The 17,939-nt window shown below is 36.6% G+C and overlaps 1 protein-coding gene across 1 annotated transcript in view; it reads left to right on the top strand.

Annotated features, from left to right (window-relative positions):
- Positions 1 to 218: 218 nt before the first annotated feature.
- MMP16 (matrix metallopeptidase 16) overlaps positions 219 to 17,939 on the top strand; it is a 168,037-nt gene continuing 150,316 nt past the window's right edge. The window contains exon 1 of the mRNA XM_061995106.1: positions 219 to 569. Coding sequence (XP_061851090.1) covers positions 438 to 569 — 132 coding nt within the window. The 5' untranslated portion in view covers positions 219 to 437. The remainder of the gene's footprint in view (positions 570 to 17,939) is intronic.

Below are 17,939 nucleotides of genomic sequence, written 5' to 3'. Positions count from 1 at the left end.
GCCGCGCCAAGCCGAATCGCGCCGCCGCCGCCCGGTGGCCAGGCCGGCCTTCCCCGTCAGAGGGCGGAGGCGGAGGGGGAGGAGAAGGCAGGGGAGGAGAGGAGGAGGAGGACTGAGAAGAGGGAGGATACAGGGAGGCGTTTGCTGCTGCTAGGCAGAGAGGAGTCGTGCAGGAGCTGCGGCTGCAGTCGGAAGCCACATTCTCTCTTTACGGGACTGGTGGTGAGGATGAGCGAGAGCTGACCCTGCCGCTGCCGCCGTCTGTGCTGTGAAGTGTCTCCTCCTCCTCCTCCACCTCCTCCTCCTCCTCCCCTGCTGTGGGTGAACCTGCGCTACGGGCTCTTCACCGACACGGAGGGGTTTGTTTGTGTATTTGTTTAAGGCAAAGAGAGAGAAAGAAAGAGAGAGATCTTCTATCCACTGAAGCACAATTCAGTATGATCGTACTCGCATTCAGCACTGGAAGCCGGTTGGATTTCGTGTCTCAGTCCAGGGTGTTTTTCTTGCAAACCTTTCTTTGGATTTTATGTGCTACAGTGTGCGAAGCGGAGCAGTATTTCAATGTGGAGGTAAGATCAGCCGTATGCCTGTGCGAGCTTGTATGCTTCTCCCTCTTCCTTTCCCCTCTTCCTTTTTTTTTTTTTTTGGGGGGGGGTGGGAGGGTTGATTTTTTTTTTGTGGTTTTTTTTTTTTTTGTTATATCCATTAAATCAAATCAAATAGCCAGCCAGCCCTGTCTTCCAGCAGCCAGGGCATGCGTCTGTGTCGGCTTTCTTTGCAGCAGCCAGTAGGTAGTAGCTAGCTCCCCTCCCTGAGTTTCCCCGCCCGACGGATGCGTTTCAGCCGGAGATCCCGTTCGTTATCCGCGGCGGAGGGCACAAAGAGCGGTGCCGAGCGCCGGAGCGCAGCCCGGGCCGCCCCGCGGCCCTCGCCCACGGGAGACGGGAAACCCTCACCCGGGCGCGGACGGAACCTGAGGCATAGCGTGTGTACGCAGCTCGGGTAAGGCTCTGTTGATATCTTGGACTTTAGGTACCGCTGTATTGCTGAATTTCCCCCCAGGCTTTTTTTTTTTTTTTTTTTTTTTAGAATGAATGAAAGAGCGTTATGGGGACGCGGGAAGGAAATTGAAGATTTTGGCACGTTTCTTTGTGGCGGAGTATTTAACAAAATCTTTTTCCCATTTAAACGTTCCAAGAGTTGCCACTAGAAATAGTGAAACAAACGGCATAAAGGTGCAACTACAGCACCGAAGTCAGAGGGTGTGGAGGAACAGGAAACAGATTTATTTCAAGTGAAAAAGAAGATTAAAATGTGGGGATACCTAGATGGGGCAGACGTTGAGAGTTTAAACTGGCAGTGAAAATTCAGCAGACATCCATTTCCAGTCACTCCCAGTTTTTTTTGTTTCGAGTTTTTTACATTTTATCGCTCTTTTATTGACTTTATAATCTTTACATATATTCTTGCCTCCTTTTTCTCCCTCCTGTCATTCCATTCATTCTACTGTTAGCCCTTTTTCTTGATCGATTTTAGTGTGATCTGTTTCCCTCTTCCGTGTTTATTCAACTTCTTCTTCTTTCTTGTTACATGCCTCTAATTTATATGTGCTCTTTCAAATTCTAATACAGAATTCTGATTTTCTGTTAGAACCCTCGTTTCCTTCACTTTCTTCTGTCCTGCCAGCCCCACTCTGAACTTTCTACTCCGTACATCACCTTCATTTTTGTTTCTAGTCTCTGTCATCTCTTGGCACCCCACGATTCTTTCTCTCAGAGCAATGAAGTCTGTGTCTTTTCCTCTGTCTCACATATATACACACTTGCTTGTTTTGCATGAGCTCTTGTTCTCACTCTGTGACACTTATTCTTGCTACCGTCTACTGGCAAGATTGCTTCTGCAGATTCTCCTCAATTCCTAGACTGGCTCCCTTTTTGTCCAAAGTTCTTACCTCTACTTCATCTCCCTCTGCCTCACACAGGATCACTTTTTCTTTCCTTATGCCTGCTTTCATTTTAGTCTTTCAGGCAGTTTCCCTTGCCACATGCAGTCCTTCTGTCAGTTTAACAACACACATTTATAGCTTCTCTCTTTGACTTGCATCTCTCCAGAAAATATTGTCTTTTAATTCCGTCATTAAAATCTCTCCTGATTATAAATCTTAGTCTTTTTTTTTTTTTTTCCTGTCAGCTATACTCTAATCAGTCTTGTTCATTTCTTATCACAAAAGTGCATCTCTGCTTCTGTTTGACTGTAAGGTCTCTGGGGCAGTACTCATGTGTTCCAACATCTTTGTGTGGTGTGTATCATGCTTGAGTCTGCAGTACTATTGTGAGACTTTTGCTGTCTCATAGACTAAAGTCACAAATTTCAGAGTGCACATGGAAGTTTTATCCTTCTTTTACTCGTGTCCTCAGCTACCGTCTTTACTGATGAGCAAGAGAAAGCAGTGTGGAAGAGAGGAAGTTGGTCTCTATCCTCTCCGGGCTTCACAGGCTGGCCCCCTGCAGGGTATCGGGAAGAAATTCCAGTGACAGAACTTTCTCCTCCCACAGTAGTCTGCTTTGCTGGCATCTGGCTCTGCTGGAGAGACAGGCAGCAGATGGAGCTAGTGTGGGAGGAGAAAAAAGATTGGTTTAGTCAAGTGGAATATGAACAGGAGGCCAACTCCAGTCAGAAGGAAGTTTTATGAGGGAAGAGGGGAAACACACTCATTTTTGCCACCTCTTCCATATGGAAAGCGGCACATTTTGAGGGCAAAGGCAATACCAGGAGCAAGAAACACTGTTGGGTGCATTGAAGTAGCATGTGCGTATGTGTGTGATGAGGGCGCATGTTCTTTCTTTTGAAATATACCATCTCCTGTTCTTCCTCCCAGTCCTTCTGAAACAAAGCGTGGTGTCATATGCCAGAACTCCCAGTCTCTTTTCATATTTAAGTCTTTGAGACACAGATTACCAGGAGCTAGGAGAGTATTCCAGGGAATTACTCTAGTGTACAAGAACTGTCCTATAAAATATGTGACTTTTCCTTAGGCCACTGCCTTCAACTACTGTCATTGACATGGTCCTGGGCTAAATGGACCTAACATAACAGCCATTGTCATTTTCACAAAGTTTGGATAGTGCTGAAAAATCAAGTTGGGAACAGCATAGACTAAAAGCATGGGAAATCTGAGGCAAAGGACTCAACAACAGCATGTATGTGTTGTGCTGTACAATCCCCTGTGTCAGCTCAAGTAGATTTAACAGTTACACTTCAGAGTAAATTGAGAAAATATGACAAATATTTCATATGACTGTAAGAATAAATATGCAAAGGAAAGGAAAGAAAGGATGTATATTTACTTGAATGAAATGTCACTGAAAAATACTTTGAATGGTTGTAAAAGAGTTTGTTTTTTTTTTTCACTTCTTATTGTCTCGGAATAAGTGCAGATGATACCTATTGAACATTATAAAATGCAGAGATTATTTATTTCCTCTTATTACTCTGTTTCACTTAATCCACATTCATGACTGATAAGCAAAATCCGTGTAGTAGTGTTAGATGTTTTGTTTGGTTTGTCTCCATGTGAGTTTGTTAGTCTATAAGCAAGGTCAATTTTTGGGAGCTATTACTCAAAGATATTAAATAATAATGTTATCTTTTCAAAGAAAACCACAGAACTGAAGTTTACAAACTTATGTGAATGTAACTGCTCTTTAGAATTTTGCTGTCCCTTGTTAAAATTTCTTTTAACCAAAGATTTACATGGATAAAGTCCTCAGGCTTCGAATGGTATCTGAGTTGTCAATCCTGAAGTGTATTAATGGGTGTAGTGTTTCGTGTAGTAGACATAGCTGTGTAGGATTCAGATCATGGACTATGATACTCTGGAGGGACACACTTGCACTCTGAGTCAGTGAGAGCTTTGTGGTAAAGCTGCCTGAGAGATGACTGTAAACTAATAGTTTAAGTAATGGCAATGATCTCAGCTGTAGGAAGACAGTAGCATTCCTTTTTGAAGTTCACTGATTACCTGTGGCATTTCTGTGAGATGTTGTTTCTAACATGAGGAAAACTAAGGACTACACTGTTAGCTCCCACTTCTCAGTGCCCAACTATTGGTCCAAAACAACGACATCCATGAATAAGTGCACTGATAGAAGAATATGTCCATCAAGGTAGTTTTTCTACTATTTTTAAGTATTTCTGTACAATAGCAGACAAAAACTTTTATTAGTGAGGAGTGAATGGAATAATAGTTACCAAACTAACATTTTAAATGTAAAATTGAAGCAACCACACACAAGATAATTTGTTTCTGAAAACTAATAGAGAAATCAACCTCTCCCTGCCTACCTCTTGTGCTGCTCAAAGATAACTCCTTTGGATGTCAGTGGGAGTGTTTGTAGAAGGTCTTTTGCATATATCATCCATATAGACTATATATACATTTATATATTTTTCCTAAAACCAGTGAAATTGGACTGTTTGAGCTGGTATTTTACTGTGACTTTATTTTCATAGACTCATAGAATCTTCTATTGTTATTTGTTAGCTTGTGTATATATTTAAATAATAAGTATATATATCTTTAATTTACTATTAATTATTCAACGTAAAAATTGATAAGCAATGTTACCATTTTGTTAAGAAAAAGTGGTTATCGAAACAAGAATACTTTGGTCAGAAGATATGATCAGCATGACTCTAGAGTAAGATCCATCTCTGAATTCTAGTACTGCCTACTCTTATTTCTGTGAGCAACTTTATCAGCTGGGTATCTTCATAAAGACTGTTAAGCAAGTGTTTTCAATATTGCACCAGTATCATTGACTGTATCTGATGTGGGAAAACACTAGAGACAAAGCATGCTTCATAATCTCTCTCCTCAAGCTGGCAGTTACACTCTGCTTTTCTTTTCCTAATGCTAAATATATAGACTTGAATCCCTAGGGGAGATCTTAAAATTACTCTTATTTTAGTGTGAGCAGCTCTTTAAAAAATACAGTCTTTTTTCTCTTCCCATTTTCAGAGGTGGGATGGTTAAATTGCATGTTGTGGAACAAAATACAATGCAATCCAAACTTCAGAAAAATACCATCAGTCTCCTCCGTGGTAATAAGTGGTTGATAATGTCCATATTTTCATTGTTAATAAACTTTGCAATTAGCCTCCAGTTCCTGCTGAATGGTAATGCATGACCTTTACTTCTGTAGGATTTGGGATTTTTAAGCTTAAAACCAGACCAATTTAATTCTCCAGCTGATAATTGAAAAGGAATAAATGTTTGAGAGGGGTAGAAGTTCTTCAATATCACCTTTACACGCTTTTCATCTAGTGGGCTTGGTTAACAGATTTGCAAGCACCTTTCAATATTTTTATAATTTGTTAAAAGTGCAAGCTCAAGACTATGGAGAAACAGTTATGATGGTTTTGATGTAAATAGTGCCATGTGTCCTAAAAAAATTTACAGGGTCTTCTGCATTGTTTTTAGCTGCAGTCAGTACATATGATTCTCAGTTACTTAAATTCTGAATCTCACTCTTGCCTACAGTATTAACTAAACGAATCGGATTTTTTTTAAAAGTTCAAACTGAAATTGTTAGAAGGATGAAGAGGAGTTATTGAGTCAGGTAGTGGAGGTGGTTACTGGATGAAATATTGGTCAATAGAAATATAATGTGGTGTATTTTCTATTTGATTATTGAGGAAATACAGATACATAGAAAACCTCCTGTAAAGGGTTCTGGTCAGCAAGTATCCATATCTAGATGAGAAAAATAAATGGAAAATTATGTATCTGATAGGCAACAGAATGCTTTTCTGTCACAGAAGGCAAATACCTAGTATATAGTGAACCGGCTTTCATTTACTGTGAAGAAATACATTTGGAGACTTGGTTAGCAGAGTGCATTCTCTGCTGTAATTTAATCAGTAATTCCTGATTACAAAAAGTCTAGTAGGTCAGTTTTCTGCTGTACAGTGTGAGACTATTTTGTGCAAGTGATGGTGCTGGGAGGTTTATAGATTCTACTACCTGTATTTTGTTCAAAGACAGATTGAAAATATGGTCCCATTTCTTAAGAGTTCACAATTCACATTAGTATGTTAGACTTTAGGTACAAGATGTACTTTTTTAATAACTGTAGTTCATCTTATTTTTCTATTACAATTTTTTGACTGTTTAGTGTTTAAGCTTCACAGCTGTTAGTGGTTCTCTGTATAACCATTTGACTTTAAAAAAAAAATAGAATTAAGAGATGTATGTAGTTAGCTTCTGTAGTGCAAGATAAACCTACCAAAGCATATATTATTAATGCTTTCTGTCATGAGGCCGTACTCAAGCAAATACACAATTTATTAGCCCACCAAAAGCTTCTGAAGAAGCCCAAGCTCTCCTCTTTCCATTATTCAGAAGGCATATGTAAAACTCCTGCATGACCCTTCATTTTATTGTTTCTTCTGAGTGGATATACTGTGCTCTTTAACTAGTTTAAGATTTATGTTGCTCTTTGTCAGTTTTATTTGAATCCATCCAAAAGGTCAGTGCTTGCTCTAGGCACCTCAGCTCTGGTTATGCACTCAGCAAGACGAGTTGTAAGAGTTTGTGAAGATAGAATGTGATGTTACACAGATTTTAAAACATTTCAAAATGCATCAATTTTTCAGTGTCTTAAAAAGTCTGTCTTATCCTTCTACTTTACCAAATTATCGTTTTGTGGAGTTAAACACCAGAGAACTTTGTGTTGATGCTTTTTGAAGATCCTTAAAGTAACAATGTAACTGTTTAAAAAATTGTATGGCAATTACTGTATTTAAATTGCTTACTGCTTCTCACCTCTCTGTTTTGGATTCCAATTTCTTGTCTAACCTGTTTGGTATCCTCAAACTACACTAATGCCCAAAATCTAAAGGAGCAGGTTGAATCTGTTTAATTTTTTATCTATGAAATGTCAAATGACAGATTTAGTTTCATTTTGTATGAGGAAGACCAGGATTAGTGCTGCAAACATGATTTTAGTTGGCACTGAAATGGATTTGAAAAATAATTATGATTAGAGCTTTATCCTTTAAAGAGAGGTCCTGCTATTTGGAACCTTTATTTATTGGTTGCCTAGCAACTGTTCATTCATGTTCCTGCTTATCATCATTCATTATAAGCATCTTTGCTGTACAGTAAGAGCTGTTAAATGGTAACAACTTATTTCTGTGATGAATTAAAAATGACATAAATTACATAAATAGAAAAAAAAGTAGTTTTACTTATTAAGTTAAACTCTTGGTACAATGGTTCTCTGTATCAACTGGTTTATACCAGCTGAGGCGTTATTTGCACTTGAACTATCTTCATAATGTTCCTATCATATCTTTTGAGGTATACAGCACATAATTGACTTAACATCTTGTTCAGGTGGTTTCATCATGCTTAAAACCCCCTGTTAATTTCAAGATCAAGGCTTCAGGGTATGAGGAAACTTATCCCCTATTGATTTCAGTGCTTAGAATTAGGCAATCTAGTCTCAAGTGTTGAGGCTTGAACCCAATATTGGGAAACAAGTTTAAGATTCTGGGATTAAAACGGCCATGACAGGGGATGTGCAGCTGAAGCAATAACCCACAATAGCTCTGTAGAACATTCAAGTCACTTGATGCTTTCTCTCTGTAGAACAATAGTAGTTTTTATTACACTGTGAGGAAACATTCATAAAACATATTATTTGACAATTGTTTTGTGACTGGATGAAAAATATTTTGCCTTTTGTATTCTTCATGAATCATGTTGTGATTGACCCTTGTGTGGAATAGCAATGTGGAATGGGACAGTTGTGCTATTGAGTATTCGTAGTAGGTGTCTCTGTACGTCGGGAGGAATACTGAAACTAATTCCTTATGGCTGCATCTTAAAGGAATGTCTGTCACTGTAGGGCCAGGGTAGAAGCAGATTTGATTCTCTGCTGTTACCTCTTGGTAGGAGTACCTTTGCCTCTAAACCATATGCTCACAGCTCAGGGAAGGAATGTCCCTGTAGGATGGATGCCCTCCGCATTGAGCTTCTAATAGTATTAACCCGTCAGGACTCTTCATACCATGCTGTGTGTTTAGGTTACAAAGTAGCTGCTGTGGGACAAATCTGTACTGATTTTCATCAGCTTTTCCAACTCGCATGACATACCTGCAATACACGAAGATACCGTTATGCACTTTTCCCGTTTACAAAACAATTGAACTGGTATCACAGTTGTGTAGGTAATTTGAAAAGGAAGGCGAACCTCAGAAAACCTGGACTTGAATATATTTTTTTATCCCTCATGATCTTGTGGAGAAACAGTTTTTTATTTCATTGATTCTATTTGTTTTTACTGACATGTAATCACATCTCCACTTACAAGCATGAAATACAGGTTGTCAGGAGGGAGACTTACCTTTTCAGAAATGTACCAGCTGAAAGGCAGATGGAAATGTATATGTTCCTTTAAAATATAGATAACAGAACAGAAAGACAAGCATCCCTTTCAATGGAAAAGAAGATATGTCTTTTGAATGTATCAATGGATATTTACAAAGTGTACCAAAAGGGAAATTGTTTCCTTTTGTACTGCATCCGGATTGGAAGGTGATGATCCTGTCATATTTTTTCTTTCTCACCTCAGATGTTGGTTGTGTGATGATCTAGGAAATTGCTTTGACTCAGTGTTATTGCAGAGAGGTTGACAGATTGTGTTTCTCTACATGTTGTGGTTTACATGCTGTAGGGAATAGTAATAATGCATTTAATTGCAAGTAAAATAAATAATCTTTCTTATACACATAAGATCAATTATTATTACAAGAAGTAATAGTATTATAATACTAACTGCATAGCACGATTTTGATCTTGGCAATTGAGGCTTTTTTTGACTCTCATTACTTCTGTGTATTTAAAAAAAAATAAAAACCCCATAATTCAGGACTGTTCTGTTTTTTAATTTTCATTATTGATTATGAAATGCTGGATTCTGATATTCTGTCCTTCATTACTTGTACATGTGTGTACAAGTGCCAGCTTTGGAAGGCCTTTATTGTCTCTCTCTCTCTCAGCTGCATTTATTTTTAAATATGTAGAAAGAAGGAAGCAATGTAAGTGTCTGAGGTATTGTGCTGGAGGGCTGGAGATCTGTGTTGTGTCCAGTTCCATCATGAGTTTTCATATCAATCTCATAGTGTATTCATCCTTACAACCTGGCTTGCATAAATGTGAATTGCACTAATTAAAGAATATTTTCTGTCTATTTCAATATATAGAAAAGTGATTCAAAAGAAATAGGAATGTATCTTCATCAGTCATTTATCTGAGGACTGTTTCACTTTTTTTTTTTAATAAACAGTAGAAAAGGGAAATAAAAAAATATAAATATAGCATTTCAGTTTGATCATTCAAGTAGCTAATGTGTTCAAGAGATAAGTACCAGGGCTGAAGAGGTGAAAAACTTGTATATAACACTTCAAATCTTGTTGATTTACTTGTTTTGTTTTGTTTTGCTTTTTAAATTAAGTACCAAAACTTTGTTGAGAACACTGTCAGTAGGATTACATGAAGGATGTCATTAGATGACTGAAGTCAAAGAGTATTACATTCTCTTTCAGAATAAAAGCTTGAAAAAAGATAATGTTTGTTACCCAAATACAAAAGCAAATAGTCTGTTTCAAAGTGTATTTAAATAAACGTAGAAGCCTTAACAAACAAAGTGGATTTGGGATCAGATTGTAAATATTGCACAGTGCAAAATAAAAACTGTTCTATTTTTGAATTAATGTAAGGCCTTAGTAAGTAAATTGTTTCACAAGTATTCATGTTGCCATGTTATCATATTCATATATCAGCTTCTCTATAAATACACAATTTGTGGATTTTTATGAAATATAATAAAAGATTGGGTTTTCAATGTTCTAGGTATTAATATTTTTAATTAGATACCACTAGTAGGCATGCCTGCCACTCACATATCACTCATGTTAAAAACTTAATGGTGAGAAGGTGAGGCAAAAAGGAAGTTGGAGATTTGGTATGCTGATATGGTAAGTATTATAGAAATGGAAACTGACTGTTGTTCTTCAGGGTTTCTGTACCATGGGTTTACCTTATGATCTTCCTTCTTTCCACTTTCCTCCTTACTTTTCTTTTCCTTGTTTTTTTTTCCTTCTTATTTAATTTTCGTCTTTTATTTCCTTCATATCCTTTATTTTATCTTTCTATCTATCGCTGCCTTCAGCCAATGAAAATCATTATGCACTGTCAAACCATAGAATCGGAGATATTAGAGATAGGAAAGACTTGTCAAGAGGCCATTTCTCTGCCAATGCAGGATTACTAACTATTATATATTTGCTGGAGTTTTTTCAAGTTTTAAAATCCACAGTGGTGGAACTTCCAAAATTCAAACAGGAAAAAAAACCTGGTAAGAGTATAGCAGGGAACTATACTTGCAACTATATTGCAATAATTCTTTCCAATATTTTTTTTCTCCTTTGGCTACTGGCAGCAGTTTGAAATTGGCCAGGTTAGGTAATTCCTGGTAGAAAATGATGTCTGTTCTATAATCCAAGATGACGGAAGCTGTTATGAGCATAGAAGACATGCACTGTTTGGTAATTCAGTGTATTTCTTTGACTGTACAGAATGAAAAATACAGGAGGACCAAAGAGAAATTAAGGATTGATTTAAATTTTCACTCAATTTGAAATCCTTAGTGCTGTTGAAATAAACTAACACTGTCTGCATTTAAAAGATACATAGATATGTATGGATTGCTGACACTGTCTCAGGGGGCTTGACTAGTTTATGATTTTTTTTCTCAAAGTAGTGTGTCTGGTTTTATTTAAGTGTTACTATCTAGTGAATAAAATTGAATATTAGTAGAAATGCTAAGAATATCTAGATATTAAACTATGTTAAAAAAATCTTATTTTGGAATTTCATACGTTATGTCATTAGCATGGTCACAAACACAGACTTAAAGATGTTCAGGACACTCGCATATATGAGCTATCACAATGTCCATGCTTTGAAATTATGTGACACTTGTGAAATAAGAATCTCAAGATACTTTGTGTAGGAAGGTCGAGTTTTTTTTTCTGATAGATATCCTGGTGATGAAATTTGTGCAGGATGGTTTGCATGAGGTATATTTTCAAGCAGATGTGCAAGATGCAAGATTTGAGAAAGCGATTCCATTTGAAAGAACAGTATTTAAATTTAGATGTTCAAATGCCCTGTATTTAATAACTGTGCTCCTGTAGTCTGTGAAACAGATTAATTCAGCCGATCAAGCCTGTCTCAGAGTGAGTTGAATCTTTTCTGGACTCTGCTGTTTTTATTGACTAGCAGTGTGATTCAGTTGCTTGTGTGTAGGTATCCAGAACCATTTAAGGTGCCCTTGTCTGAAATGTGCACAAGGCTAGCAGAAATAATGTGGAACTGATGAAAGCTTAATTTTTTTTGGGTAGGCACAGGCATCCAGGCTGTGAGTTTAAATCATCTCTGATGGCACCTTGACACTTTCGTTTAGATAACTGAATCCTGTTTCCAATTTTAAGTGATAGTGGAGGATGTGGGGATATCTTTATCTATAGGAGTCCCTCATAGATAGTGTTCCAGAAAAGCATAGGCCTTTTAAATGTTTAAGGATATATATTTGCCATCCCTTGGATAATGTAGATCATCTGAAATCACACTAGACACCTGAACTTTTGACAAATCAAGAGGAGAGCTTCATTTTTATGGTACTATAATTTTTTTCTCTGTCACTCTGGTGTCAAGGATGTTATAAAATATATTTATCCCTTAGCGCAAGAGGTTAACACTTTCTTACATCTTTAGATCTTACATATTTCAATGATTTAGTCAGGCACATACAGAACACAACATTTCTCCACTGGTGACAAGGCAGTTTTGCCCTCAAGTTTAACAGGAGCAGGACTAGGCCAGTTTAAACCTGTGTAAACTATATTACCTAACTTACAGCAAATACTTCTGACACACTTTATAAACTTAGTACTTCTGACTTTTATTCAATGCCTTACTAGAAATGATTTTCAAGGCTGCCTTTCCTTCCTAAATGTATAGAAACCTCTAAACAGCTATTTGTTGCCCTTGAGGATCATTAACAGAACGTTAAGAATTTTTGTGAAAAGTAAATAATGAGAAAATCTATTTTGGAAGTTTTGGCTCACTAAATTGGATATTGTTTGATAGACAATCCTCAAGAAGATAAAAATGAAAACAACATTTTAATAATTTCTTTGTGTAAGAGCTCTGGGCCTTCAAGAATAATTAGCTGTGTTTTCAAGTACTTCCGTTATGTAAAGTCAGATGTGGATTAGTTCAACAGAAATTTTCATTTTTGTGTTAATACCAGAGTTTGGATCTCATGATAGGCAGGGATGTAATTTCATTGATTTATTTATACTACTTGCATAAAATCTTCACAATTGTGAAAAGAACAGGATCAGAATGAGACTGTTATTGTCCAAATTATATTCAAAATTTTTCTTATTTAATTACTTGTAAGTCTAAAATTTTAAATACCTGAGTATGCTACCAGATGTGCTATTTAAACAAAGTTTTTGCTATCATGCAATTATAGAGAGATTAGATCAACAGTTGATTTTTTTAGGTCTGCATTTGGGAAGGGTGATCTCTCTGTAATCTTTTATTCCAGAAGAGCTTCCTTTGTAATATTTAGCTCTACTCTATTGTTTTGCACTGACAGGCTCATTTAGAGAAAAAAGAGTATTTTAGTTCCTCTTTGAATAATCCCATCATTTTTCCTGGCTGCCAAGAGAATTCACTTTTTGTCCCAGCAGTCAGATAAAGATAGAGTCATTGTTCTTCATAGATTAATTGCTTAGATGCCTTTTCCACTTGAGAATTTTCCTCTACATGCAACATATTTCTAAGGAGGTCGTGTCAATTTAATTTGGACCAGAAGATTTGTATTCTATAGAAATATGTTCTTTCTTTAGCTTAGCTCAAAATAAAGATCCAGTTTCATTAAAAGGACCTTTAATGTATTTGTGAATAGTCTCTTCTCTAAATTTTCAGCAGCAGAGGAAATGATTCTTAAGGTGGAATTAAGCTTTAAAAATGTTAGAACAGTACATTCTGTTTTGTTTTGTAAAAGTTACGAGTGAATAAGGACAAAAGAGCTTAAAGCCACTATAGCTTTTCTCATGATCTATCATCTAATGATCTCATGATCTTATGATCCAATACGATAGAGAAATTTGTCACGCTCATTAACTTTAGCATGATAGTTAAAAAAGGACAGAATGAGATTTTTAACTTCAAATATCCTACAATACACGGGCTATGTAGGTGTTAATTTGTCTTTAGAAATGACTTCACTGTATATATACTTGAAAATTGTGTAATGGACTTTGGTAAAGTATCCAATTAAAAATTTTTTTTTTTTTTCCTTTGGAATAAAGAATTCAAGAGTTGTTGAAAGTTGTCAACAGCCTTCAGATTTATGTGGAGACTGAGAGTATAAATACACTTTTGCTCCATATTTTACTTTTTTCTGACCTTATAAACTACACAATGATAAGAATAAGCTATTTAGAGACAGGAAGAAGAAGGAAATCCATTCATATTTGGTCCATTTTCTTTTACATATCTGTTATTTGTTTATGTACTTGTTATCCTAGTGTGTGTGTCTCATGATCTTGATTGGAAGACTTTGATGAGATTCTGACTTCATAGAATTGGTCAAGTTGTGCCATTGACTTCATTGGTTGAAAGATTTTAATTCAAGCTGTTGGAAAAGCACTGAATTACTAAACATTTTGACTGAGTAAATTAAGAGTATGTATATATTAAATATGTCTGATAAATGTTGCTCTGGGAATCCATAGGCTTAAGTTGTACATAAGGGATAAAATTGGTATAGAAAAAGTTGAGACACTCTATCCATGTGCAAACTGAATCTTGTAGTTAGAAGAAAGTTTAAAATCATTGGACCTGTGGTATTTTGAACCAATTTCCAGAAAGAATAGTGGAGAGGTGATGTAGGGGAAAAAAAGTTAACTTAGCTTGTGATGCTATCTAGCTGTTTAATGAAGGGGCTTACATAGTATAACTTCTCTAATCATTGATAATGGACTGGATTCATTCCTTGTCCTATACCTTTTATTTTGTAATTTTTGGCATTCAATGAGGCTGATGACTCTACTGGCAGTTATTGACTGTAACGTTTATTTTTCTCCATTAGACTTTCTACCTTAGGAACTCTATAGTTGTTGTATTAGACAAAAAATGTACACTATATTGCATCAGTTCATTACTTTTTGTCACTTAAACTCTTCTAAACACCATGTGTGAAAGTTTCTTCTTCCAATAACATTTGGTTAATTGCTGACGATCATGAAGAAAGCCTGCGTAATAACTAAGCTTTGAAAAATTTGGAAAATTATTTGTCTTCCTCTAAGCTTTTAGGTTCACATAGTTTTTTCTTTTTTTTCTGAAACAAAGATGAGAAAATCACAATGAAAGAGGAAACTGAATATGTTCTTTATATCCAGTAAGCCAAATCTTCAAGAAACATGTCAAACATTTAAGATGAAGCCTATCTGTCACTAGCCACAGTGCTCACTTCATACCTCTTTTCAGTTTTGATTGTATTCAAAATTGTATTTGCTGCTATTTTTGCTGCTATTTAAGCTTTCCACTTCAAAAGGTCAAAGTACTTCTAACTACTGACAAATACATTTTCTCTATATGATGACTACCAACATTGTACAATTTTTGTAACTCCGTTAAACTTTTTAACAGTGGCTAACTGGTTGCTCTTGTGCATCACTATTTGCTTGACCATGGGAGAAGCTGAAGTTTGATTCTATGACTTATTCACTGATTGTTTGAAGCAGCAGAGGCTGAGTAGTTTTCTAGAAATCTAGTTTTTAGCTTTACGGGTACTGTGATTTCTCTAATAGGAAAAGAAAAGCACAGATTTTACTGCTTTTAAACTAAGCTTGTGATTTTGTACTCTTAACTTGGTATTATGTTGCATCTGGGAGAGACAAATAGAATTATTATGAGATAGAACCAATGTCCTAGAGCTGAAGATTAGACCTTCAGAAGCAATATATTAAAATACCAGTGTTGATAGTGAGGTGTGCTTTAGTTGTAAACTAACAATAATTTGTGAACTAAGGGGATTCATTTAGATATTAGTATTTACATAATATAAATTAAGTTTTGAATGCATATTTAGATAAGTCTTTTCTCCTCTTCTCTTTCTTTTTAAATTATTTTGTCATTGTTTTGTTTTATTTTATTTGGTTGAAGTGTATGACACTTAAGAAGACAGGACTGCTTAGTAACTGACTGCGTAGATAATATTTTCATGAGAAAAATACCAGTGATTGATACATGCTCAATGAATATTGATTGGAGGAGGGACGACACGACATGATAGTCAACCGCCTGACAATATAAATTTAAATTTCAGAATTGCTATAGTGATTGACTTCATGCATCAGTCAGGAGTTGAAAATCAGAGTCTGGTCTTTGGAAGACCTGGAAATAGGGATTCTGCTTGTTGAGGAATGCAAATGGAGAGCTCATCTCTAATGGGGGGGTATTTTAAATCAGCCACTGTGTTTCTTTCCTACTATTCAGAAAACATTGCTTGAGTAGAAAGGAATGAATTTCAAAGTAAGGGCTAAACAGAAACACCCTGTTAATGTCAGATAAATGCAGTGGATAGTGTGGCTCAGTTTTGAAAGAACAGAGGAGGTAATGCCTTCAGGCATTGGTCTTTGCTTGTATTAATAAGGTTAGATTCAGCTTTTGTACTGAAGTCTCTCTAAAGACAGTGGAATGAATTTAACTCATTATGCCCATCTCGGATGTAAAGCCCTAATCACATTAATGTTGGAGACAAAAAAGCATTTGAAATGCAGTCCCAGATGACTGTAAAACCCTTGTCTGAAATAAGATGAAGCAGTCTGTACAAGAAGGTATCCCTTGAGTTCACTGTGAGTTTCAAGTTATACCACATGGGTTTTTGCTGAATGAACACAGTACTGGAAGATTTTTGAAAGAACTCTGACTGTCTGTGTTTATGTATAATATATTAAAACTGGTTTTGAGAGTTTTCTGGACAACTCTAATTGAAAATGCCAATGCCGTTTGAATTACTGCATTACATACCTAACTGAAACTGGTATAAGTCCTCAGCAGCATCTTTACTTATATTGAGAAATTGCCATCACAGGTGATGAACTCAAAAGGTTTGGATAAACTTTCATATCATGTGGAACTTCTGTCTCCTTCACCTGTTGATTTGCTTGATGAAAGATTCCAAGGTTAACTAGCAGGAGTTCATTCAAGATAACATGTCACGTTTCAAAAAGTCTAAAATTCAGTATCAGAATAACTCTGTCTAGATTGGTAAGCTAAACAATGCCAGAGAACTCTTAAGGCACAGAACTCATCTGTCTTTGCAGCTAAATTGTTACAGTTACAGTTACAGTACAGACTGGCTGGCACTTAAACTGACCAGGACAACCTCCTGAAGGATTTAACTACAGGCACTTTGTATGTTTAACTGGAAGTGAGCTGTCCTGCCAGTAGTATTTTCATGATGCAGAATGATCTCAGGCACATTCAGTTTAGGCATGACCAGTCTTTTTTGTGAGTGTTCTTAAATGAAGTGATCCTGACTTGTCCCTTTTGGTGATTCACTCTGTTCAGATGAGATATGAAGGAGAAAGGTTCAGCATATCTATGTCCTTGTTACCATTTGTTGCAGTGTCTCTCAAAAAAAACTGATTACATATACTGTGTTGGAAAGCTGACTTGTTTTTTCTTTGGTTTTGTATATAAATATTTTGTTTGATCTTGCATCATCCAAGTACCACAGACAAAGGTTAGCCCTGAACAGTTCTATGGTAGAAAGAGAATTTAACCAAATTTAAATACTTGAGGATCAGGGCTGTATTGTTGTATCAGTCTGTAGTAGAGTCATGCTGATGTATTGACCCAGGGCTTAGTCAGGTTTTATGTATCATCTAGAAAATTTGCCTTCAAAAGCCTGACATAATTATATTGCTATTTGTTGCATATGTGAGATTGAGAGTCAACACTATGTTTGTCTGCCCTGCATTAAATATCTTTTGAATCTCTGCTTTCTTACAATCAAGAAAAACATGATCATAAGTTTGACTTCCTATTGAGGAGACAGACATAATTTTTCCCATCATTGTCTCTAGGATGATTAGTAGCAGGGCAAGTTACCCAATAGCATACCAAAGTTGATCACACCTGAGTTGGAGAAAGCAGCATCCAAGTCTGTAGGTGAGAGAATAGTCAGCTGAAGCAGAAGCATTAATGGTTACCTCTGATCATGACCTATGCTGCTGGCTCTTGTGAAATGCTTCTCTTTGGAACTCTTTGCAGTTCCATATCACAAACTTCATTAAGATTACAGACTGTGGATGTTTGCAAATGTTAATGGTCGTGCCTCACAGCCAGGTCTGTATCTTTAGGTAAAGTCTCACAGTGGATGAAATTTTGCTGGAAAACTTGTCCACTTTGGTGGGAAAAAGGAGGGATCCTTTGTAGGATATAGATACTTATGTGCTGGTATTTATTTGGGGTATGATTCAGACAAAAGAAGCAACAGCGCTTGGCATCTCATGTACTGAATGTTACGTGGGTCAAGAGAGTTTTCCAAGACTCCTTCACTGTTCAGTGCTTCCTAGGGCTGTTAAGGAAGAATGCCACCAAGAAGTGATTTGAACTGCATGTTCGGGAGCTGAGCTAGAATGGTCAACTTGTCTTAGGTACTAACGGTCCTCTGAACTCTGGTAGTAGCAATGGTCTAGTAGCAGTGATAGAGTGTACCCTCAGCAAGTTTGCTGATGACACGAAACGGGGAGGAGTGGCTGATACACTGAAAGACTGGGTA

This window comes from Colius striatus, chromosome 4 (assembly GCF_028858725.1).
Source record: "Colius striatus isolate bColStr4 chromosome 4, bColStr4.1.hap1, whole genome shotgun sequence".
Taxonomy (NCBI): Eukaryota; Metazoa; Chordata; class Aves; order Coliiformes; family Coliidae; genus Colius; species Colius striatus.
The sequence above is the reverse complement of the archived record's forward strand: the minus strand, read 5'-3'. Positions and strand labels throughout refer to the sequence as shown.